This window comes from Bombina bombina, chromosome 2 (genome assembly GCF_027579735.1).
Source record: "Bombina bombina isolate aBomBom1 chromosome 2, aBomBom1.pri, whole genome shotgun sequence".
NCBI classification, from domain to species: Eukaryota; Metazoa; Chordata; class Amphibia; order Anura; family Bombinatoridae; genus Bombina; species Bombina bombina.
In genome coordinates this window covers 619756239-619777631 of record NC_069500.1, presented here as the reverse complement: position 1 = coordinate 619777631, position 21393 = coordinate 619756239, and the positions used below count along the sequence as shown (strand labels likewise).

The window sequence follows — 21393 nt, the reverse complement described above, 5'->3', positions numbered from 1 at the left end:
TGTTCGCACAGACAATATTTTTATGCTCTGACCATGCCAACATCACTCATATATGGTGAGTTATGTGTAGAACTTGAGCATATGTACACACATATAGATACACATATATACACACGTACAAATACACAAACGCGCACACACATATACAGTTGTATGAAAATGTTTAGGCACCCCTGACAATTTCATTTATAAATAATAGGGTGTTTGGATCAGCAATTTCATTTTGATCTATCAAATAACTGAAGGACACAGTAATATTTCAGTAGTAAAATGAGGTTTATTGGATTAACAGAAAATGTGCAATATGCATCCAAACGAAATTAAACAGGTGCATAAATTTGGGCACCCTTGTCATTTTGCTGATTTGAATACCTGTAACTACCTAGCACTGATTAATTGGAACACAAAATTGGTTTGGTGAGCCCATTAAACCTTGAACTTCATAGACAGGTGCATCCTATCATGAGAAAAGATATTTAAGGTGGCCAATTGCAAGTTGTTGTTCTCTTTGACTCTCCTCTGAAGAGTGGCAACATGGGGGCCTCAAAACAACTCTCAAATGACCTGAAAACAAAGATTGTTCAACATTATGGTTTAGGGGAAGGCTACAAAAAGCTAGCACAGAGATTTAAACTGTCAGTGTCCACTGTGAGGAACATAGTGAGGAAATGGAAGACCACAGGCACAAATCTTGTTAAGGCCAGAAGTGGCAGGCCAAGTAAAATATTGGTGAGCAAAGGCAAAGGATGGTGAGAACAGTCAAAAACATCCCACAGACCACCTCCAAAGACCTACAACATCATCCTGCTGCAGATGGTGTCACTGTCCATCGTTCAACAATTCAGTGCACTTTGCACAAGGAGAAGCTGTATGGGAGAGTGATGCGGAAGAAGGCTTTTCTGTACACACACCACAAACAGAGTTGCTTGAGGTATGCAAACGCATATTTGGACAAGCCAGTTTCATTCTGGAAGAAGGTGCTGTGGACTGATGAAACAAAGATTGAGTTATTTGGTCATAACAAGGGGCGTTATGCATGGCAGCAAAAGAACACAGCGTTCCAAGACAAACGCTTGCTACCCACAGTAAAATTTGGTGGTTGTTCCATCATGCTGTGGGGCTGTGTGGCCAGTGTCGGTACTGGGAATTTTGTTACAGTTGAGGGTCGCATGGATTCCACTCAATATCAGCAGATACTTGAGAATGTTGAGGAATCAGTCACAAAGTTGAAGTTACGCCAGGGCTGGATATTTCAACAAGACAACAACCCAAAACACTGCTCAAAATCTACTCTGGCATTTATGCAGAGGAACAAGTACAATGTTCTGGAATGGTCATCCCAGTCCCCAGACCTGAATATCATTGAAAATCTCTGGGTTGATTTGAAGCGGGCTGTCCATGCTCGGCAACCATCAAACCTAACTGAACTGGAGATGTTTTGCAAGGAGGAATGGTCCAAAATACCTTAATCCAGAATCCAGACACTCATTACAGGCTATAGGAAGCGTCTAGAGGCTTTTATTTCTGCTAAAGGAGGCTCTACTAAATATTGATGCAATATTTCTGTTGGGGTGCCCAAATGTATGCACCTGTCTAATTTCATTTTGATGCATATTGCACATTTTCTGTTAATTCAATAAACCTCATTTCCCTACTGAAATATTACTGTGTCCTTCAGTTATTTGATAGATCAAAATTGCTGATCCAAACACCCTATTATTTATAAATGAAAATCATGGAAATTGTCAGGGGTACCTAAACTTTTGCATACAACTGTATATATATATATTTATTTATACACAAACACACACGCAATTTCCAATCATATACCACTCATTCAAATCACTGTTAAAACACTTTTATTAATAAAAAAACATTTATCTAGCTATCTATTTAAAAAATATTTTGCAAAGAACATAAATAATTCTTTTATTTTTTTTAATGCACCCTTGGCTTAATGCACCATCAGGTTAGCACTCAAGCGAAAGCCAGACCTGAGTTTTATAGCTTGCCCCATAGAAGTCTATTAAATGAGGGATTTAGCACAGCCGCGCTATCCAACCTCCATATTCTTGGGTGCCAGAGGCTTTCACTTGAGCGCTAACATTTCCACTTGTAATAAAAGTAAAAATTGGACAGACTGCGCTCTAGCGATGTTTCCTAACATTTCTCTTTTCTCGCAAACAATTCATCATGTTTGTTTAAATGGAATATAACATTCATTAGGAAAAATTAATTTCCTCATTATACTATATTAAGCAGAAATCATCAAGGTTCGAGGTGTGCTCTTTATGCAGCTTTATTGCTGATGAACAGGTGACTTTTTCTAGATGTTGATTTGAGCAGACAATTCATCAAAAATCTAAGTTACTATTATCAATTAGAGAGGACCAGAGTGTGGAAGTAAGAAGCCACTCACTCCATTCGGAAATTTTCATAGCCGGATTGATTCCTGTAAAAGATCCCAACTCAGGAAGGATCCAAATGCACATACCTAATATCAATAGCCTGGTGTGTGCTGTTTAAACTATATTTTATGCAGATAATGCTACATCAGTTTATAAAGTTAGTAATCTTACACTTTATAGGGTTATTGACATTGTGCAACTGTTTATCAAACTGTAAAATAATAGATAAAAAAGTACCTCTCAGGGTGATATTCTCTTTTTTGATTTCTCCAAATGCTTCATTCCAAAATCCGCATGTGAGGGTATCAGTAGCCTCAGGATGGACAGTGACTGAACTTGTAACAATAATCATGTTATCAGAAGTCAGCTCGTCTGTAGTTTTGGCAACTGCATTTAATTTATGACTACCATTTAGCCATAGAACCTCAGCCTGTGGATATCCCATTGACTTGCAAGTAATTTCTTTAGCCATTTCTCCTGAATCTGTGATAACATCTGCAATACTTGTGTTTATTTGCTTGTAAGGTGCTAAAAAAAAGCAGAGAAAAGGAAACATAGTTTGAACTATCCATTTCAATGAGTACTTTTAGAAACCAATATGATTTTGCTTTATTTTTAATTTTTTTATACAATCAAATAAAAATTACATATCTAGATTTAGAGGTTCTTTTTAAAATATAAATAAGTGTCAAACACTTACAAAAACTTATGTTTTAGAAATTAAACATAAGTCTTAAAAAGATGTCTAAAATCCATACAAAGAGGGATTCTCTTAAACACTAAGGGATCCATGTACTAAGGCTGATGTAGACAAGGTTCTCAACTTGAGAACCTGTCCATCTGGCTTTGCAGCATATGGGCAGTGGCCACTGTATGTTCGCTTCCTTGTGTATCATTACACACACAAGTGTGTAACAAAGTTGTACACACAAGTGTGTGTGTGTGTGTAATGCTGCCCCTTTCCCTCACGGAACCAATCCCACATGAGAAGGGTCTGTCAATCACACCAAACTAACATGTTCAGATGATTTCTATCTGCCAACTCAGAGGTGGTGGAGAATGTAAGAAACAGCGGTCTAGTGACTAATGCTTCTTACAGCAAGCTTGCATGTGTCAGCCTTAAGCCCTAGGGGCCGAATTAGCAAATGGCGGGCAGACATGATTCGCTGTAGAAAATCATGTCCGCTCAACATTGCTAAATGCCGACAGCATATGCCGTCGGCATTCAACATTGCGTAAGCAGTTCTGGTGAACTTCTTGTGCAATGCCGCCCCCTGCAGATTCGTGGCCAAACAAGCTAATTGCTGTCCGCCACTTCAGAGGTGGCGGATGAGTTAAAGGGCCAGTAAACCTACGAAATAATGTTATATAATTTTGCACATAGGCCCCTATTTAAGAAAGTCTGGCGGACCTGATCCGACAGTGCGGATCAGGTCCGCCAGACCTCACTGAATACGGCTCGCCAGAAACACGGGGCATCAAGCTCCATTCGGAGCTTGATAGATAGGCCCCATAGTGAGGCATTATATAACATTAACTTAGAGCAAACTTTATAACTGACAGGATTTCCCAGAGCGGGAGCGAGCTACATTCAGTTTAATGGCGCGATCGGGCCGGCTGTGACTAGACAGCATGCCCGCGACGCGCTTATGCTCATTAAGACCCGCTCAGTAGAGCGAGGAGCGGGGATCATGAAAAAGCAAGGTTGGAAAAAAATATCTCTGAAATCCTGTCAGTTATAAAGTTTGCGCTAAGCTAATGTTATATAATTCTGCACTATGTGCAGAATGATCTAACATTATTTTGTAGGTTTACTGTCCCTTTAAGGAGCAGCGGTCTTAAGACCACTGCTTCTTAACTCCTGTTTCTGGGGAGCCTGAAGGCTCGCGTGGAACCAGTGGTATTCAGGGCCATTCAGCCCTTGATCATTCGGCCTCCTTAGCTCTAACTTATTGTCACTCCACCTGGCTACTTGAACCTGTCCATCTGTGTCAGGGCTGCTTACAATGCTCACATGCTGAGAACAGAGGCTGGTGTGATAAGGAATCAGGAGCATTTTAATATGTGATTTAATTTTTTTGTTTATCCAGTTGTAATTACTCAGTGCAACTTATAAAATCCAAGTGAAAGATATAACACCAACATGTCAGACAAAAATAAAGACAATTCAAAAACAGAATAACTGAGTTGCAAAAAGAATCACCCCTTGTGTCAGTTTTTTGTTGAACCATATTTTGCTTTAATTACAACCTTTAGTCTGTTGGGATATGTCTCTACTAACTTTGCACATCTAGACTGTGCAATATTTGCCCGCTCTTCTTTGCAGAACTGCTCCAGTTCCCTTACATTTGATGGTGACCTTTTGTGGACAGCAGTCTTCAAGTCATGCCACAGATATTCAATGGGGTTTAAGTCTGGGCTCTGACTAGGCCATGCAAGAACATTAACCTTTTTCTCCTTCAACCACTGTGTGTTAATTTTTGCTGTGTGCTTTGGGTCATTGTCATGTTGGAAGGTAAACCATCTTCTCATAGACAACTTCCTGGCAGAGGGCAGCAGATTTTCCTCAAGAATTTGACGGAATTTATCCCTATCCATTATTCCTTCTATCCTGATAAGTGCTCCAGTGCCTGCTGCAGAAAAACACCCCCATAACAGGATATTACCACCTCCATGCTTTACTGTAGGTATGGTGTTATTTGGATGGTGAGCTGTATTGGATTTCCTCCAGACATATCGTTTGGTTTTGGCAAAATAATTAAATTTTAGTCTCATCTGACCATAACACCTTTTTCCATGTGGCCTCAGAATCTCCTAGGTGTGTTATTGCAAAGCCCAGTCTTGACTGCATGTGGCCTTTCTTGAGGAGTAGCTTTTTTTTCTTGCAACCCTCCCATACAAGCCACATTTGTGGAGAATTTGTGATATTGTTGTCACATGCACACAATGACCACTCTTAGTCATAAATTCATGCAACTGCTTCAGAGTTGCTGTGGGCCTCTTGGTAGCCTCTCTGATCAGTTTCTTACTGGCTCCTTCATCCAGTTTGGAGCGACGTCCTGATCCAGAGAGGGTCTGTGTTGTACCAAATACCTTCCACTTCTTAATAATAGACATCACTGTGCTTCTAGGCATTGATAACGCCTTTGATATTTTCATGTATCCATCTCCTGACTTGTGCCTGTTCACAACATTATCCCGGAGATTTTTTGACCGTGCCTTGCCGCCCATAGTTGATTGTTTGTTTCAGTTGCAATAACAGGGACTGAGATGCTCCAGGAAAGCTATTTTTACACTGAGTGTGTCGTTGAGAAGGATATATATATATATATATATATATATATATACAATTACACATAACACAAAAGAAGATGTATATACTGGAACACTTTTGTATAATTTATATATATATATATATATATATATATATTTTTATATATATATATATATATATATATATATTTAGTAACAAACTCTTCACTTGCATTTAGCTTGTGTGCATCGAATTGAGTGTTTGCTATCCTGTGTTTGATATTATGTAATTTTCCTCCTATTGGGCTTTGCTCCCAAGCTAGTCTGTGCTCAGCTGCCTGAGTCAATCATTGCAAATACAGCTGTGTGAGTGATGGTGAGCCCCCAGGACTGAGTTTTTGGCCACTGGCAGTAGCATAGGATATGTACCCACTCCACTTGACAGTGAAGTCTTCTTCCAGATCTTATATTTATGGTAAATTAGGAATAACATTTGGTTGCTATTTTCTAGAGCTCCCTGGCAACCTAAAATGCATTGTCTCTATTTAAATAATACAAAAAGTTACCTTGCACGTCCAGAGTGATATATTTGTAGTCAGCTCCTGAAGATGATATAAGGCACAGATAATGACCTTGGTCAGTCACCTTTACATTGCTGATATGCAATATAGCATGCCCCTTATACAGTTCATCTTTTAATATTTTCACACGCCCTCTATATTCATGGCTTTGTGGGATTTCAGCAACATTATCAAATGTGAGTACTTCCCTCTTAACTCCTTCTGGTGAAATGTGTTCCCAGTAGACCTTCAAATTTTTTATTTGCATGTCATTTTTCACTTGGAAATGGCACTCTAGTTTGGCTTCACCCCCATACTGTGCAGTGTAATAAGACTGGTTAGTCTGTATAGTAAAAAGTGCTGTGGAATAAAATAAATGTTATTAGTTAGGTTTGTTATTTTAATAAATCATCATATTTTTTAAAATCAAGATACGTTGATGCTATATGAGCCAGAAGACAAACTGACCTCTGTCCAGGGACATGCACAGACAAAGGCTGTGGCGGACATTTTCCAAAGTACAGACCTTAGTGAAGGACACCAAGGTACATTTGAAATTAAAAACATTATTTTATAGTGCTTGGTGTTATTATACTGATGCAGATACCACTGATCCTATAACCAGCCATCCTCTGACTATACCCATGTGCCAGTGTCACTACTGTGTCATTATATAGTGCTGGTTATTATTATACTGATGAAGATACCACTGATCCTATAACCAGCCCTCCTCTGGCTATACCCATGTGCCATTGTCACTACTGTGTCATTATATAGTGCTTGGTGTTATTATACTGATGCAGATACCACTGATCCTATAACCAGCCATCCTCTGGCTATACCCAAGTGCCAGTGTCACTACTGTGTCATTATATAGTGCTGGGTGTTATTATACTGATGCAGATACCACTGATCCTATAACCAGCCCTTGTCTGTCTATACCCATGTGCCAGTGTCACTACTGTGTCATTATATAGTGCTGGGTGTTATTATACTGATGCAGATACCACTGACCCTATAACCAGCCCTCCTCTGGCTATACCCAAGTGCCAGTGTCACTACTGTGTCATTATATAGTGCTGGGTGTTATTATACTGATGCAGATACCACTGATCCTATAACCAGCCCTTGTCTGTCTATACCCATGTGCCAGTGTCACTACTGTGTCATTATATAGTGCTGGGTGTTATTATACTGATGCAGATACCACTGATCCTATAACCAGCCATCCTCTGGCTATACCCATGTGCCAGTGTCACTACTGTGACATTATATAGTGCTGGGTGTTATTATACTGATGCAGATACCACTGATCCTATAACTAGCCCTTGTCTGGCTATACCCAAGTCACAGTGTCTTTTGTGTGTCTTTGTATAGAGCTGGGGGTTATTATACAGATGCAGATACACATCCAGTATTTCACTCAGGCTTTATTTATTCCATAACCTATCACCCAAAATTAGCAAAATAGCAGTCTCTTGAAAAACCACTAACTTTATTCACACTACATAATTTTTTTAGTCCTATTATTTAATCAGAAAGGAAAGATATACTAAGGTTGTGGCGGACACTGCAAGGGCTAGCCACGGACACCAGTGCCCGTGTACGGACACCTTGCCTATCCCTGCCTCTGTCTGACTCCATGAGTCTATTATTTTATTATTCAGAGGCTATCAAACGTTAGTTTAGGACAAAGAATAGCTATTCTGGTGAGAACTAGAAACTATGAAAAAGACTCACAAAAACACGATGCTTTAGTAAGTACAGTTGATTGATTATAAAATTATAGTATTTATACACAGAAAAAGAAGGTTCTTATATACCCATCTTAAAAGGGACATTAAACACTTTGAGATTGTAATAAAAAGTTTGCAATATACTTTCATTATTTATTTTATAAAAATTATCCAGGTGTCAAGTGCACGCATATTTTTGAATTATTTATTTTATCCTCTTTCCCTGTGATTTCATTCTGAAAATGTGATTTTCCAAATGATGTTAAAAATGGAGGTGCAGACTACAGACTTAAAGGGATAGTAAACCCAAAACTATTCTTTTATGATTCAGATAGAACATACAATTTTTTAACAACTTTGCAATTTACTTCTATTATCAAATTTGCTTAATTCTCTTGTTATCCATTGCTGAAGGAACAGCACTGCACTACTGACAGGAAGTTGAATACATCTAGTTAGCCAATCACAAGAGACAAATGTGTGCAGGCACCAATTAGCAGCAGCTCCCACTGGTGTATAATATGTGCATATTCTTTTTCAGCAAGGGATACTGAGAGAACGAAGCACATTTAAAAATATAAGTGAATTTAAAAGTATCTTAAAACGAAATGCTCTATCTGAATCATACAAGTTTAATTTTGACTTTCCTGCTACACTCATTTATAGCTGTCCCTAATTACCAGAGAAAGAAACTTGGGTTACAACATGGCAGATCCCAGTGCTTTATTGACACTAAAACTTTACACTTATTTTTTCAACTAACATAATTTTATTTTGAAATTATTTTGAATTAGTGAGATTTTTTTTTATTATGATACAAAAAGTTATACATGCAGTATACCAAACAGAGCATTATTATCTTTACAGGTAACATCCAACTCATATCATGGGAACAAAGAGAGCCGTCAAAAAAATACAATACATGAGAAGTCTCTCAAAATATAGATGACCTTTCCCAATGTATAAATAATAGCGCAGCTTTGGGCACCAACCTTTTTACTGTAGCTATGATGCTTATTAGCTCACTTTGCTTAACCTCATTGAGCAAGCATATTACTCTGTAAAACCTATTCAAGTATATGTAAAGTATAACACTGCTATCAACATTGTGTAGATAGGAAATGTATCCAATACTTAAAACAACAAAAGAATAAATAAACCGTGTTACTGAATATCAGACTTATGTGAACTAACACAATTTTAACAATATATTGGTGTGTTTTTTGCTTTAACCACTTCTTAAAGCATTGCAACTTGTGGGTGGATGATGAGTCCTGTTCGGCGATCCCCTGCACTACAGGTCGGGGATCGTTGGTGGCCTAGTGGGCGTCATCATACACACACACATGGGGGCCTAGTTATCAAGCCGTCAACCTCAAATACGCTGGAATTCCGCAGCGTATTTGTGGCGAGGCTGATACGCCTTAGTTATCAAAGGCTCGAGACCGGCAAAAGTAGAATTTTGTGACGTAAGCATCGATCCGCCGGACTCAGTCCGACACAGATCGATTCTTACGTCACTCCAGATGTTCCGCACACAAGTGCGGCACATTCTCCCTACTTTTGCTAGTTATCAAAAAACTAGCAGGTACGCTCGGCACTTTTACGGCCCAGCGTACCTGGTTTTCAATCCGCCACCCCTGGAGGCGGCGGATCCCATAGGAATCAATGGGAGTCTGACCATAGCGAAAGTACAAGTTCGCTGCTGACAGACATCCCATTGATTTCTATGGGAGCTGTCTACACCTAACACCCTAACATGTACCCCAAGTCTAAACACCACTAATCTGTGCCCCCTACACCGCCGCAACTAAATAAAGTTATTACCCCCTAAACCGCCGCTCCCGGAGCCCACCGCAAGCTACTCTATACATATTAACCCCTAAACCGCCGCTCCCGGAGCCCACCGCAACTATAATAAATGTATTAACCCCTAAACCGCCGCTCCCTGAACCCGCCGCAACCTATATTAAATGTATTAACCCCTATCCTGCCCCCCCTACACCGTCGCCACCTATAATAAATTTAATAACCCCTAATCTGCCCCCCCTACACCGTCGCCACCTATAATAAATTTATTAACCCCTATCCTGCCCCCCACTACGCCGCCGCCACTGTAATAAAATTATTAACCCCTAAACCTAAGTCTAACCCTAACCCTAACGCCCCCCTAACTTAAATATTAATTAAATAAATCTAAATAAATTAACTCTTATTAACTAAATGAATCCTATTTAAAACTAAATACTTACCTTTAAAATAAACCCTAATATAGCTACAATATAAATAATAATTATATTCTAGCTATCTTAGGATTTATATTTATTTTACAGGTACCTTTCAATTTATTTTAACCATGTACAATAACTATTAAATAGTTATTAACTATTTAATAGCTTACCTAGCTAAAATAAGAGAAATGTACCTGTAAAATAAATCCTAACCTAAGTTACAATTACACCTAACACTACACTATACTTTAATAAATTATTCCTATTTAAAACTAAATACTTACCTGTAAAATAAATCCTAAGATAGCTACAATATAATTAATAATTATATTATAGCTATCTTGGGATTTATATTTATTTTACAGGTAACTTTGTATTTATTTTAGCTAGTTAGAATAGTTATTAAATAGTTATTAACTATTTAATAACTACCTAGCTAAAAGAAATACAAAATTACCTGTAAAATAAATCCTAACTTAAGTTACAATTAAACCTAATACTACACTATCATTAAATTAATTAAATAAACTACCTACAAATAACTACAATTAAATACAATTACATAAACTAACTAAAGTACAAAAAATAAAAAAAGCTAAGTTACAAAAAATAAAAAAATAAGTTACAAACATGTTAAAAATATTACAACAATTTTAAGCTACTTACACCTAATCTAAGCCCCCTAATAAAATAACAAACCCCCCCAAAATAAAAAAATGCCCTACCCTATTCTAAATTAAATAAAGTTCAAAGCTCTTTTACCTTACCAGCCCTTAAAAGGGCCATTTGTGGGGGCATGCCCCAAAGAAGACAGCTCTTTTGCCTGTAAAAGAAAAATACAACCCCCCCCAACATTAAAACCCACCACCCACATACCCCTAATCTAACCCAAACCCCCCTTACAAAAACCTAACACTAATCCCCTGAAGATCATCCTACCTTGTCTTCACTCAGCCGAGCAGCGATGGAACCGAAGTGGACATCCGGAGCGGAAGAAGTTAATCCTCCAAGCGGCGCTGAAGAAATCTTCCATCCGATGAAGTCATCATCCAGGCGGCGCTGAAGAAAAGTCTTCGATCCGGCCGATGTCATCTTCAAAGATGCGCTGAAGAGGTCTTCTATCCGGGCGAAGTCATCTTCCAAGCCGGGTCTTGAATCTTCCTTCCGCCGACGCGGAACCTCCTTCTTCACCGACGGACTACGACTAATGACGGCTCCTTTAAGGGACGTCATCCAAGATGGCGTCCCCTCAATTCCGATTGGCTGATAGGATTCTATCAGCCAATCGGAATTAAGGTAGGAAGATTCTGATTGGCTGATGGAATCAGCCAATCAGATTCAAGTTCAATCCGATTGGATGATCCAATCAGCCAATCAGATTGAGCTCGCATTCTATTGGCTGATCGGAACAGCCAATAGAATGCGAGCTCAATCTGATTGGCTGATTCCATCAGCCAATCAGATTTTTCCTACCTTAATTCCGATTGGCTGATAGAATCCTATCAGCCAATCGGAATTGAGGGGACGCCATCTTGGATGACGTCCCTTAAAGGAGCCGTCATTCGTCGTAGTCCGTCGGTGAAGAAGGAGGTTCCGCGTCGGCGGAAGGAAGATTCAAGACCCGGCTTGGAAGATGACATCGCCCGGATAGAAGACCTCTTCAGCGCCTCTTTGAAGATGACATCGGCCGGATCGAAGACTTTTCTTCAGCGCCGCCTGGATGATGACTTCATCGGATGGAAGATTTCTTCAGCGCCGCTTGGAGGATTAACTTCTTCCGCTCCGGATGTCCACTTCGGTTCCATCGCTGCTCGGCTGAGTGAAGACAAGGTAGGATGATCTTCAGGGGATTAGTGTTAGGTTTTTGTAAGGGGGGTTTGGGTTAGATTAGGGGTATGTGGGTGTTAATGTTGGGGGGGGTTGTATTTTTCTTTTACAGGCAAAAGAGCTGTTTTCTTTGGGGCATGCCCCCACAAATGGCCCTTTTAAGGGCTGGTAAGGTAAAAGAGCTTTGAACTTTATTTAATTTAGAATAGGGTAGGGCATTTTTTTATTTTGGGGGGTTTGTTATTTTATTAGGGGACTTAGATTAGGTGTAAGTAGCTTAAAATTGTTGTAATATTTTTAACATGTTTGTAACTTATTTTTTTATTTTTTGTAACTTAGCTTTTTTTATTTTTTGTACTTTAGTTAGTTTATGTAATTGTATTTAATTGTAGTTATTTGTAGGTAGTTTATTTAATTAATTTAATGATAGTGTAGTATTAGGTTTAATTGTAACTTAAGTTAGGATTTATTTTACAGGTAATTTTGTATTTCTTTTAGCTAGGTAGTTATTAAATAGTTAATAACTATTTAATAACTATTCTAACTAGCTAAAATAAATACAAAGTTACCTGTAAAATAAATATAAATCCTAAGATAGCTATAATATAATTATTAATTATATTGTAGCTATCTTAGGATTTATTTTACAGGTAAGTATTTAGTTTTAAATAGGAATAATTTATTAAAGTATAGTGTAGTGTTAGGTGTAATTGTAACTTAGGTTAGGATTTATTTTACAGGTACATTTCTCTTTATTTTAGCTAGGTAAGCTATTAAATAGTTAATAACTATTTAATAGCTATTGTACCTGGTTAAAATAAATTGAAAGGTACCTTTAAAATAAAAATAAATCCTAAGATAGCTAGAATATAATTATTATTTATATTGTAGCTATATTAGGGTTTATTTTAAAGGTAAGTATTTAGTTTTAAATAGGATTCATTTAGTTAATAAGAGTTAATTTATTTAGATTTATTTAATTAATATTTAAGTTAGGGGGCGTTAGGGTTAGGGTTAGACTTAGGTTTAGGGGTTAATAATTTTATTACAGTGGCGGCGGTGTAGTGGGGGGCAGATTAGGGGTTAATAAATTTATTATAGGTGGCGACGGTGTAAGGGGGGCAGATTAGGGGTTATTAAATTTATTATAGGTGGCGACGGTGTAGGGGGGGCAGGATAGGGGTTAATAGGTTTAATATAGGTTGCGGCGGGTTCAGGGAGCGGCGGTTTAGGGGTTAAACTATTTATTTAGTTGCGGAGAGGTGCGGGATCAGCAGGATAGGGGTTAATAACTTTATAATAGAGGGCGACGGTGTAGGGTGGGCAGGATAGGGGTTACTAGGTATACTGTAGGTGGCAGCGGTGTCCGGGAGCGGAGGTTTAGGGGTTAATACATTTATAAGAGTTGCGGCAGGGTCTAGGAGCGGCGGTTTAGGGGTTAATACATTTATAAGAGTTGCGGCAGGGTCTAGGAGCGGCGGTTTAGGGGTTAATACATTTATAAGAGTTGCGGCAGGGTCTAGGAGCGGCGGTTTAGGGGTTAGTAACTTTATTGAGTTGCAGGAGGCTCCGGGGGCGCCGGTATAGGGATAGAACAGTGTAGTTTAGTGTGAGTGCTTAGTAACAGGCTAGCAATAAAGCTGGGAAAAAGCCGAAGGGCAGCGAGATCGGATGAGTGATAACTGTCACAGTCCGCTGCTCATCGCCCCGCGGCTTTTTGACAGCTTTATTTGATAACTTAGGCGTATTTTTTCAGGTCCGCGGCAGCGATGTGAGGCGAGCTTAGGCGGGCGTATTGAGCCGGCGAAGCCAGAAAAGTAGACGGCTTGATAACTACCCCCCTATGTGTTGTCCCAAGGGGGCAGAAAGTGGAAGCTTAGGTAGGTGCAAGGAAGCTGAATGGGGGAGTTTATTCAAACCTCTCAATCTCAGCTGCAAACTTACAAGACCCCTCATTTGAAAGATAATCACCTGCTCTTTTAAATTATATACAAAGATGATGTCTTAAAAATAAAGCAAAATAAAACACATGGGGTTTGCTTAGGAATGGGACATTATATGTGCAGTAAAAAAATCTGGTATGTCTAGAGAACTAGAAGTCCCTCTCTTTAAAAAATATATTAATTTTGTCTGTATAGTCAGGTGATCACTGTGGTAAGAGTAAATACCTTGCAAGAAAAAAGTGCATTTATTTCTGTACTCTCTAATCTATATTATTATACCCAAAAGCCTGTATGGGCCACTATTTAACTACCCTTGATCACAATTTAATAAGGTGATCGCTTTTTAAATATTATTTACTAAAATTTGAGCAAAAATATACTTTTTTTTTTTTAAAGTTTTTGATGCAGCTTTCTCCCATGCCATGAAATATAAATATAATAATGGTATACTGTAGATCTGGGGTGTAAAAATAGCTTAGCAGCAAAAGGGTTAAACACAACATTCTGTCTATCATTTATTTAGTGATTAATGTCCCTTCACCCCCCTCAATGCAAGCAAGCAAGGGGTTAAAGAAATAAAACAATACTTCTTGTAAATGGTCGGTTTATTTTAATTATAATTGACGAGTTGATGAGTTATGTGTCCAGAAAAAAGCCATACCTTTAAGTATACCACAGCAACTCAAAAAGGTAATTGCAAATACAAGTCTTCTGTATACACCCATCTGTATTCTGTAACAAAAAAAATAATAAAAGTAACATTAATACAACTGTAACCAAATAAGGAAAGACACAAAAAGTTCTAAAATGTAACAAATAATTAGACCATAACTTAAAGGGACAGTCTAGTCAAAATAAACTTTCATGATTCAGATAGGGCATCCAATTTTAAACAATTTTCCAATTTACTTTTAGAGGCCTATTTATCAAATGTCTGTCGGACCTGATCCGACAGTGCGGATCAGGTCCGACAGACATCGCTGAATGCGGAGAGAGCAATACGCTCTCCGTATTCAGCATTGCACCAGCAGCTCTTGTGAGCTGCTGGTGCAACGCCGCCCCATGCAGACTCGCATCTAATGGGATGCCAGCAGGGGGTGTCAATCAACTCGATTGGGTTGAATTCGGGCGATTCCTGTCCGCCTACTTCATAACTGAAGACTCACCAGAAACACGGGCCCACAAACTCCTTACGGAGCTTGATAAATGGGCCCCTTAGCATCAAATTTGCTTTGTTTTATTAGTATTCTTTGTTGAAAGATAAACCTAGGTAGGCTAATATGCTAATTCCTAAGCCATTGAAGACCGCTTCTTATCTCAGTGCATTTGGACATTTTTCTTTTACATTTAGACAGCGTTAGTTCATGTGTGCCATATAGATAACATTGTGCTCGCTCCTGTGGATTGTGAGTTACCTAGTCAGCATCGATTGTCTAAAATGCATATCTGTCAAAAGAACTAAAACAAGGGGCAGTCTGCAGAGGCTTAGATACAAGGTAATCACAGAGGTAAAAAGAATATAAATGTAACTTTGTTGGTTATGCAAAACTGCGGAATGGGTAATAAAGGGATTATCTATCTTTTTAAACAACAACAATTCTGGAGTAGACTGACCCTTTAAAGCTTTAACTGGACATTACAGAGGCAGGTTTCATCATAGTAAGTAGGAGCAGTTATTGTGCTTTTAATTAAACGTACCTGTGTTTTTGAATGTTAATATTTATTTCTTTAAACGGTCATCTTCTGGCACAGTTAATTTTGCTGCAATACAGTAAGAATCTCAGTCCCATAAAAGAAAGGACAAATCAAAAGAATATTTTAATATCATTGCTCTTCCTGAAGAAATGAGCACTCCTACAGAAAAATGTCACTGCAGGGGAAGATTTTATTCCACTAAGGGCTAGATTACAAGTGGCACATTAACAGTTATGTGCGAGCGAAAAAGGGTTTATCGTGGCTGTTTCCACGCATTAGGTTTACCGCTAGTATTACAAGCTGAAAGTAAACACGAACGCGTGAGCGAAATCGCGATTTACGCTAGAATGATTAACACATCCTTAGAACTCTAGTTAACTGTTTTGCAAAACAAAAAAGTGTCACAAAACAAATAAAAAAAGGCATTACAAAGCACAGTTACAATTTTAACAATTCTATCTAATAAAAAGTTATAAGGGCTTAAAGATATAAGGTCTCAGGTGTAAGAAAAAAAAAGGACTGCAAAGGACTTTAACATAAAGATACATTCATATACATGTCTAAATATGGATATGTATGTATGTGTGTGTATATATATATATATATATATATATATATATATATATATATATACATACATACATACATATGTATTGTGGAAAGGCCACTGCAAATACGGTCAGGCAACTGTATTTTGTATGAAACTTGTCTTTAATAAAAGTCTTTCTCCAGAGTCAGGGTATACTTCCCCTTTAAATGAAAAATGCTTTTCAGCAGCAACAGAAAATACAAAACAAAAAGGCCTATTCCTGTTAGGAGACTGACTAACAGTAGTTTCCCTAACTACTAATAGTGGTCCAGCTACTCTGGCCTCAGTGAAAAACAAACATTCACAGCTTTTACAAAACAAAACAGTTTTCTCACCAGACCTTTAACTTCCACGCAGACAGGTCCTTTACAGGTCTCCACATGCACCATCCCAATGCAGCCTGATACTGAGACCCCTACCTGCTTTCTCAGAGATATGATATAGCCCTGGGCCTAATTAACAAGGAACAGGTGTACTAGCTAACAGAAAAACATTAACCAATTAACAACCAGGATAGATTGCTCTTTGTAACCTCTGACTGATATACACATAGTCCTGCACCCTGTCACATAACCTTTACAAAAGTAAAACGTTGTAAGGACAAGAACCACCTGGTGATTCTTGAGTTCTTGTCCCTGTCGGTGTGCATCCACTTTAATGGGGCATGATCAATGACAAGGGTAAATCGCCTGCCCAATAGATAATAACGGAGCTTTTCCAAAGCCCACTTAATCGCTAAGCACTCCTCTATCGTAGCATAGCGCTGTTCCTGGGGCAACAGTTTCCTGCTCAGATAGAGGACAGGATGTTCCTCATGACCAACATATTGAGACAGTACGGCTCCTAAACCAACCCCAGATACATCTGTCTGGAGGAAAAAGTCCTTACTAAAGTCAGGAGCCACGAGAACAGGCTCTCTACAAAGTGCTGCACGTAGATCAGCAAAATATTCTTCAGCCTTGCTGTCTCACCTTACAGGGTCTGGGCTCCTTGCTTTAGTAAGATCGGTGAAGGGAGCTGCCCTTGTGGCAAAATGGGGAATGAACCTCTTCTTCTTCCTCAGTGGCCTTGGCCAGTGCTGTATTGCTTATATCTTGTCAAGTTGGGGTTTTACTATTCCTCTACAAACCACATATCTCAAGTATTTAGCCTCAGCCAGACCGATAGTACATTTAGAAGGGTTGGTTGTCAGCCCTGCATTTTTAAATGTGTCCAACACTGCCTGCACTTTTTTTAGATGGGAATCCCAGTCTGTGCTATGAATGATTACATCATCCAGATATGCAGCAGCATACATGGCATGAGGTCTAAGCAACTTGTCCATCAACCTTTGAAAGGTTGCTGGGGCTCCATGGAGTCCAAAAGGCATTATTTTATATTGAAATAGCCCATCGTGCAAAGCAAATGCAGTTTTCTCTCTGGCCTGCTCTGTTAACGGTATCTGCCAGTAACCCTTTGTCAGGTCCAAAACAGAGAGAAATCTGGCCTTTGCTAGTCTCTCTACTAATTCATCGACCCGGGCCATGAGATATGTGTCAAACTTAGAGATCTCATTTAATTTCCTAAAGTTGTTACAGAACCTGATAGACCCATCAGGTTTAGGCACTAGCACAATTGGGCTAGACCAATTACTTTAAGACTCTTCTATCACCCTTAGCTTGAGCATTTTCTTAACTTCAGCCCTTACAGCTTGTCTTTTTGCTTCAGGAATTAGGTATGGTTTAACCCTAAGGGTCACTCCTGGTTCTGTGATAATGTCATGTGTAATCTCTTGGGTTCTACTAGGTATTGGGGAAAAAACATCCCTATTCCTCTCAACTAAGCTTCTAGCTTCTTCTGCTTGCTGAGGGGTCAGTTCTACAGAAACTGATACTGATTGCTCTGGGGTTTTAGAATCTGCCTGTGTGTCCCCCACTGCTACTGTACAGGCCTCTCTATTCTTCCATGGCTTAAGGAGGTTTACATGAAGCACTGCCTCCTTCTTATGGCGGTCTGGCTGATAAACTCTATAGTTCACTGGGTTTATCTGATCTAAAATTTCATATGGCCCCTGTCAATGTGCCAGAAGCTTACTTTCGGCAGTTGGGAATAGAACCATTACCCGGTTGCCCCTGTTGAACTGTCTCACTTTAGCATTCTGGTCAGTTTTTGGGTACCCTGAGCCTGTTTCAGGTGCTGGCGAACAAGAGGAACAATTCGAGCCAAACCCTCTCGGATTTGTTCCACATGTTGCACCATATTAGTTCCTGGGACAACTTGTTCCTCCCAAGTTTCTTTCAGTATATCCAGAATACCACTGGGGTGCCTCCCATACAGTAACTCAAACGGGGAAAAACCTGTGGAGCTTTGGGGAATCTCTTGAACAGCAAATAACAAGCAGGGAAGCAGTAAGTCCCAATCTCTTACATCCCTGCTAACCACTTTTCTTAACATCCCTTTTAGAGTATGGTTAAATCTTTCTACTAGTCCATCAGTTTGGGGATAGTACATTGAAGTTCTTAAGGGATGTATGTTAAACAGCTGGCATAACTCCTTCATAATACGTGAGACAAACGGCGTACCCTGGTCTGTAAGTATTTGCTGTGGTAAAACCTGAACCAGTTCCATTGCTGTAGTTTTGGCATTTGCCTTACGTAGAGGAATAGCCTCTGGATACCAGGTTGCATAATCGAGTATCACTAAAATGTATTAGTGACCTTGAGCAGATTTTTCCAATGGGCCTACTAGGTCCATGCCAATCCTTTCAAACGGCACATCTATTATGGGGAGATATATGAGTGGGGCCTTTAACTTGGGCTTTGGTGATGACAATTGGAACTCTGGACAAGAGGCACAAAACCTTTTAATCTCCTCATATATGCCTGACCAAAAGAATCTCTTGAGAACCCGTTCTTGAGTTTTTTCCATCCCCAGGTGTCCCCCTAAGAGGTGAGAGTGGGAAAATTCAAGCACCTTCCTGGTATAGGAGGAAGGCACAACTAGTTTTTAAATCTCTTGGCCATTATTTGAGGTTACCCTGTAAAGGAGATATTTCTTTTAGGATAAAATAGGGATATGTATTTTTTGTGTGACCCTCTACAGGTACACTGTTTACCTCCACCACTCTGCTCCTAGCATTCTGTAACAATGTATCACTTGCCTGGTCTCGCCAAAAACTACCATCGAAAGTATCCAATATTCTTGGATCACTAACACCAGCCTCACAATCATGGTCTTTGTCAGCTTCTCTTTGTATAACCTCTACATCCTCTTTGTTATATTGTGTGGCCACACCTTTAGTGGACCGTTTTTTTCCGTCCATTTAACAATACTTCATTTACAGCTTTATTAAATCTCAACCTACTCTCTCTGCACTCCCATCTGGTTTTACCTCTTTTCGGTTTATTAACGTACAAGAAAGAAAAAATCTCATCAATACCAGTACCTCCTTGATAACCCACAGGTTCCTCCTGTTTAGAAGGTATTGGTGACTGTAACAGGGAGCTGAAGTCAGGGAAGTTTCTCCCTATGCCTAGGGGATAGGGTAATCAAGGTACTACGACTGCTGACATCTTTCCTAGTCTTCCTTGCACAAAAACCTCTACACTGATAGTTGGATATCGTACAGTGCACCTGTGAATATAAAGCACCCCCATTGTTTTATGTTTTTGTACATTAGCAGGCTTGATTAAGCCACCTGCCACCAAAGTCAAGGCACTACCAGAGTCAATTAGTGCCCCTACTTCTTGATTGTTCATAAGGACTGTAAGTCTATAGGTATTTGAACTTTCCACCAGTCCAGCTAAACATAATAGTCCATAAAAGTTTATAGGATCTTCCACTAGTCCACACTGTAACGGTTCTGCGAGGTTAGGACACCTCTCCCTAACATGTTCTTTTCTGCCACACTCAAAGTAGATTATAGTATTTCCACCAAAGCGATCCTGCTTCACTGTAGATCCTAGAGTCTGTTCTAGTCACCAATCCAGACTCCGCTTCAGGCTCACCCTTTCATGGTCTTGGCCTCGGAATCAAAGCAAACGCCTTAGGGGAAGACTTTTTAAAGACCTTTGCAGACAGATATCGTTCTACTTGAGCTACCATGCTATCATAAGTTGTGGGGTTTCCTTGACTGACCCACTCACGTAGACCATGGAGAAGCTCTCTCAAAAATCTGTGTAGCACCAGGGTCTCCACGATTTGTACAGGACTTTGACTCTCTGGTTTAAGCCATTTCCGGGCCAGATTAATTTGATCAAACATCTGTGACATGGGAGTCTTTCCTTCATTAAATCGCCATTTATAGAAGTGCTGAGCTAAAACAGTCGCTGTCACCCCCAACCAGGCAAGAAATTCAGCCGTTAATTTTGGGTAATCTGCAGCAGCTTCCTCTTCTAGGTCCTAATAAGCTTTCTGTGCTTCTCCAAGGAGGAAAGGAGCAATTATACTGGCCATACTTTGCAAAGCAACTACATCTTTAAATGTAGCATGAAATATCAGCAATATTAATAGCCCAGAGTTGTTAGGTCAATCAAGATCCCAAAAAGTGAGTACAAATATAAAGTCATACAGAGTGTGTACAATGTGAGTCATGTGTACAATCAAACTGTTCTACTCTACAAAGGTGATTCATAACTTAGATCTGGGAAAGTTTACAATAAAGGGGACATAAAAGTGCAACAAGAAATTGCTCTAATGTGTAAAGTATTTTATTATTCCTCTAATAATTGAATATAGCTATTTTTTAATCCCTGCAAAGTGGATAACACATAGTTAAAGCCAGTTCCAGAGCAGCAATGCACTACTGGGAGATAGCTGACCCGTCTGGTGCTGCCTGCTGACCCTGTGTATGCTTTTCAACAAAGGATACCAAGAGAATGATGCAAATTTGAGTATAAAAGTAAACTAAAGTCTCTCAAAACCGTAAGTTCTACCTGAAGTTTAATTTGTCTTGCATGTCCCTTTCAGCATTTTCCCTAAATAGATCATTTAGTAATGTTCAATGCCTCACCATGCGCACAAACACAGGTGTGGACACAGCACAGTCTCTGAAGTAACGGAGGAGCCTTACCAAGCCCCAATCATAGAAAAACAATGTCCTCCAGCTTCCAAATATAAACACATATCTGGACAAATGTTTGTACAATAAAGGTCTGTGTTCATATTTGGAAGG

The 21393-nt window shown here is 39.2% G+C and overlaps 1 protein-coding gene across 2 annotated transcripts in view; it reads right to left on the bottom strand.

Moving 5' to 3' along the window:
• CD274 (CD274 molecule) overlaps window positions 1-21393 on the bottom strand; it is a 69630-nt gene that overhangs the window by 28896 nt on the left and 19341 nt on the right. For both annotated transcript variants that reach the window (XM_053700612.1, XM_053700611.1), the window contains exons 2-4: window positions 14619-14689; window positions 6227-6580; window positions 2646-2936 (exon numbers count right to left, since the gene is read on the bottom strand). In XM_053700612.1, the coding sequence (XP_053556587.1) occupies window positions 2646-2936; window positions 6227-6580; window positions 14619-14682 (709 nt within the window). In that variant the 5' untranslated portion in view covers window positions 14683-14689. The remainder of the gene's footprint in view (window positions 1-2645; window positions 2937-6226; window positions 6581-14618; window positions 14690-21393) is intronic.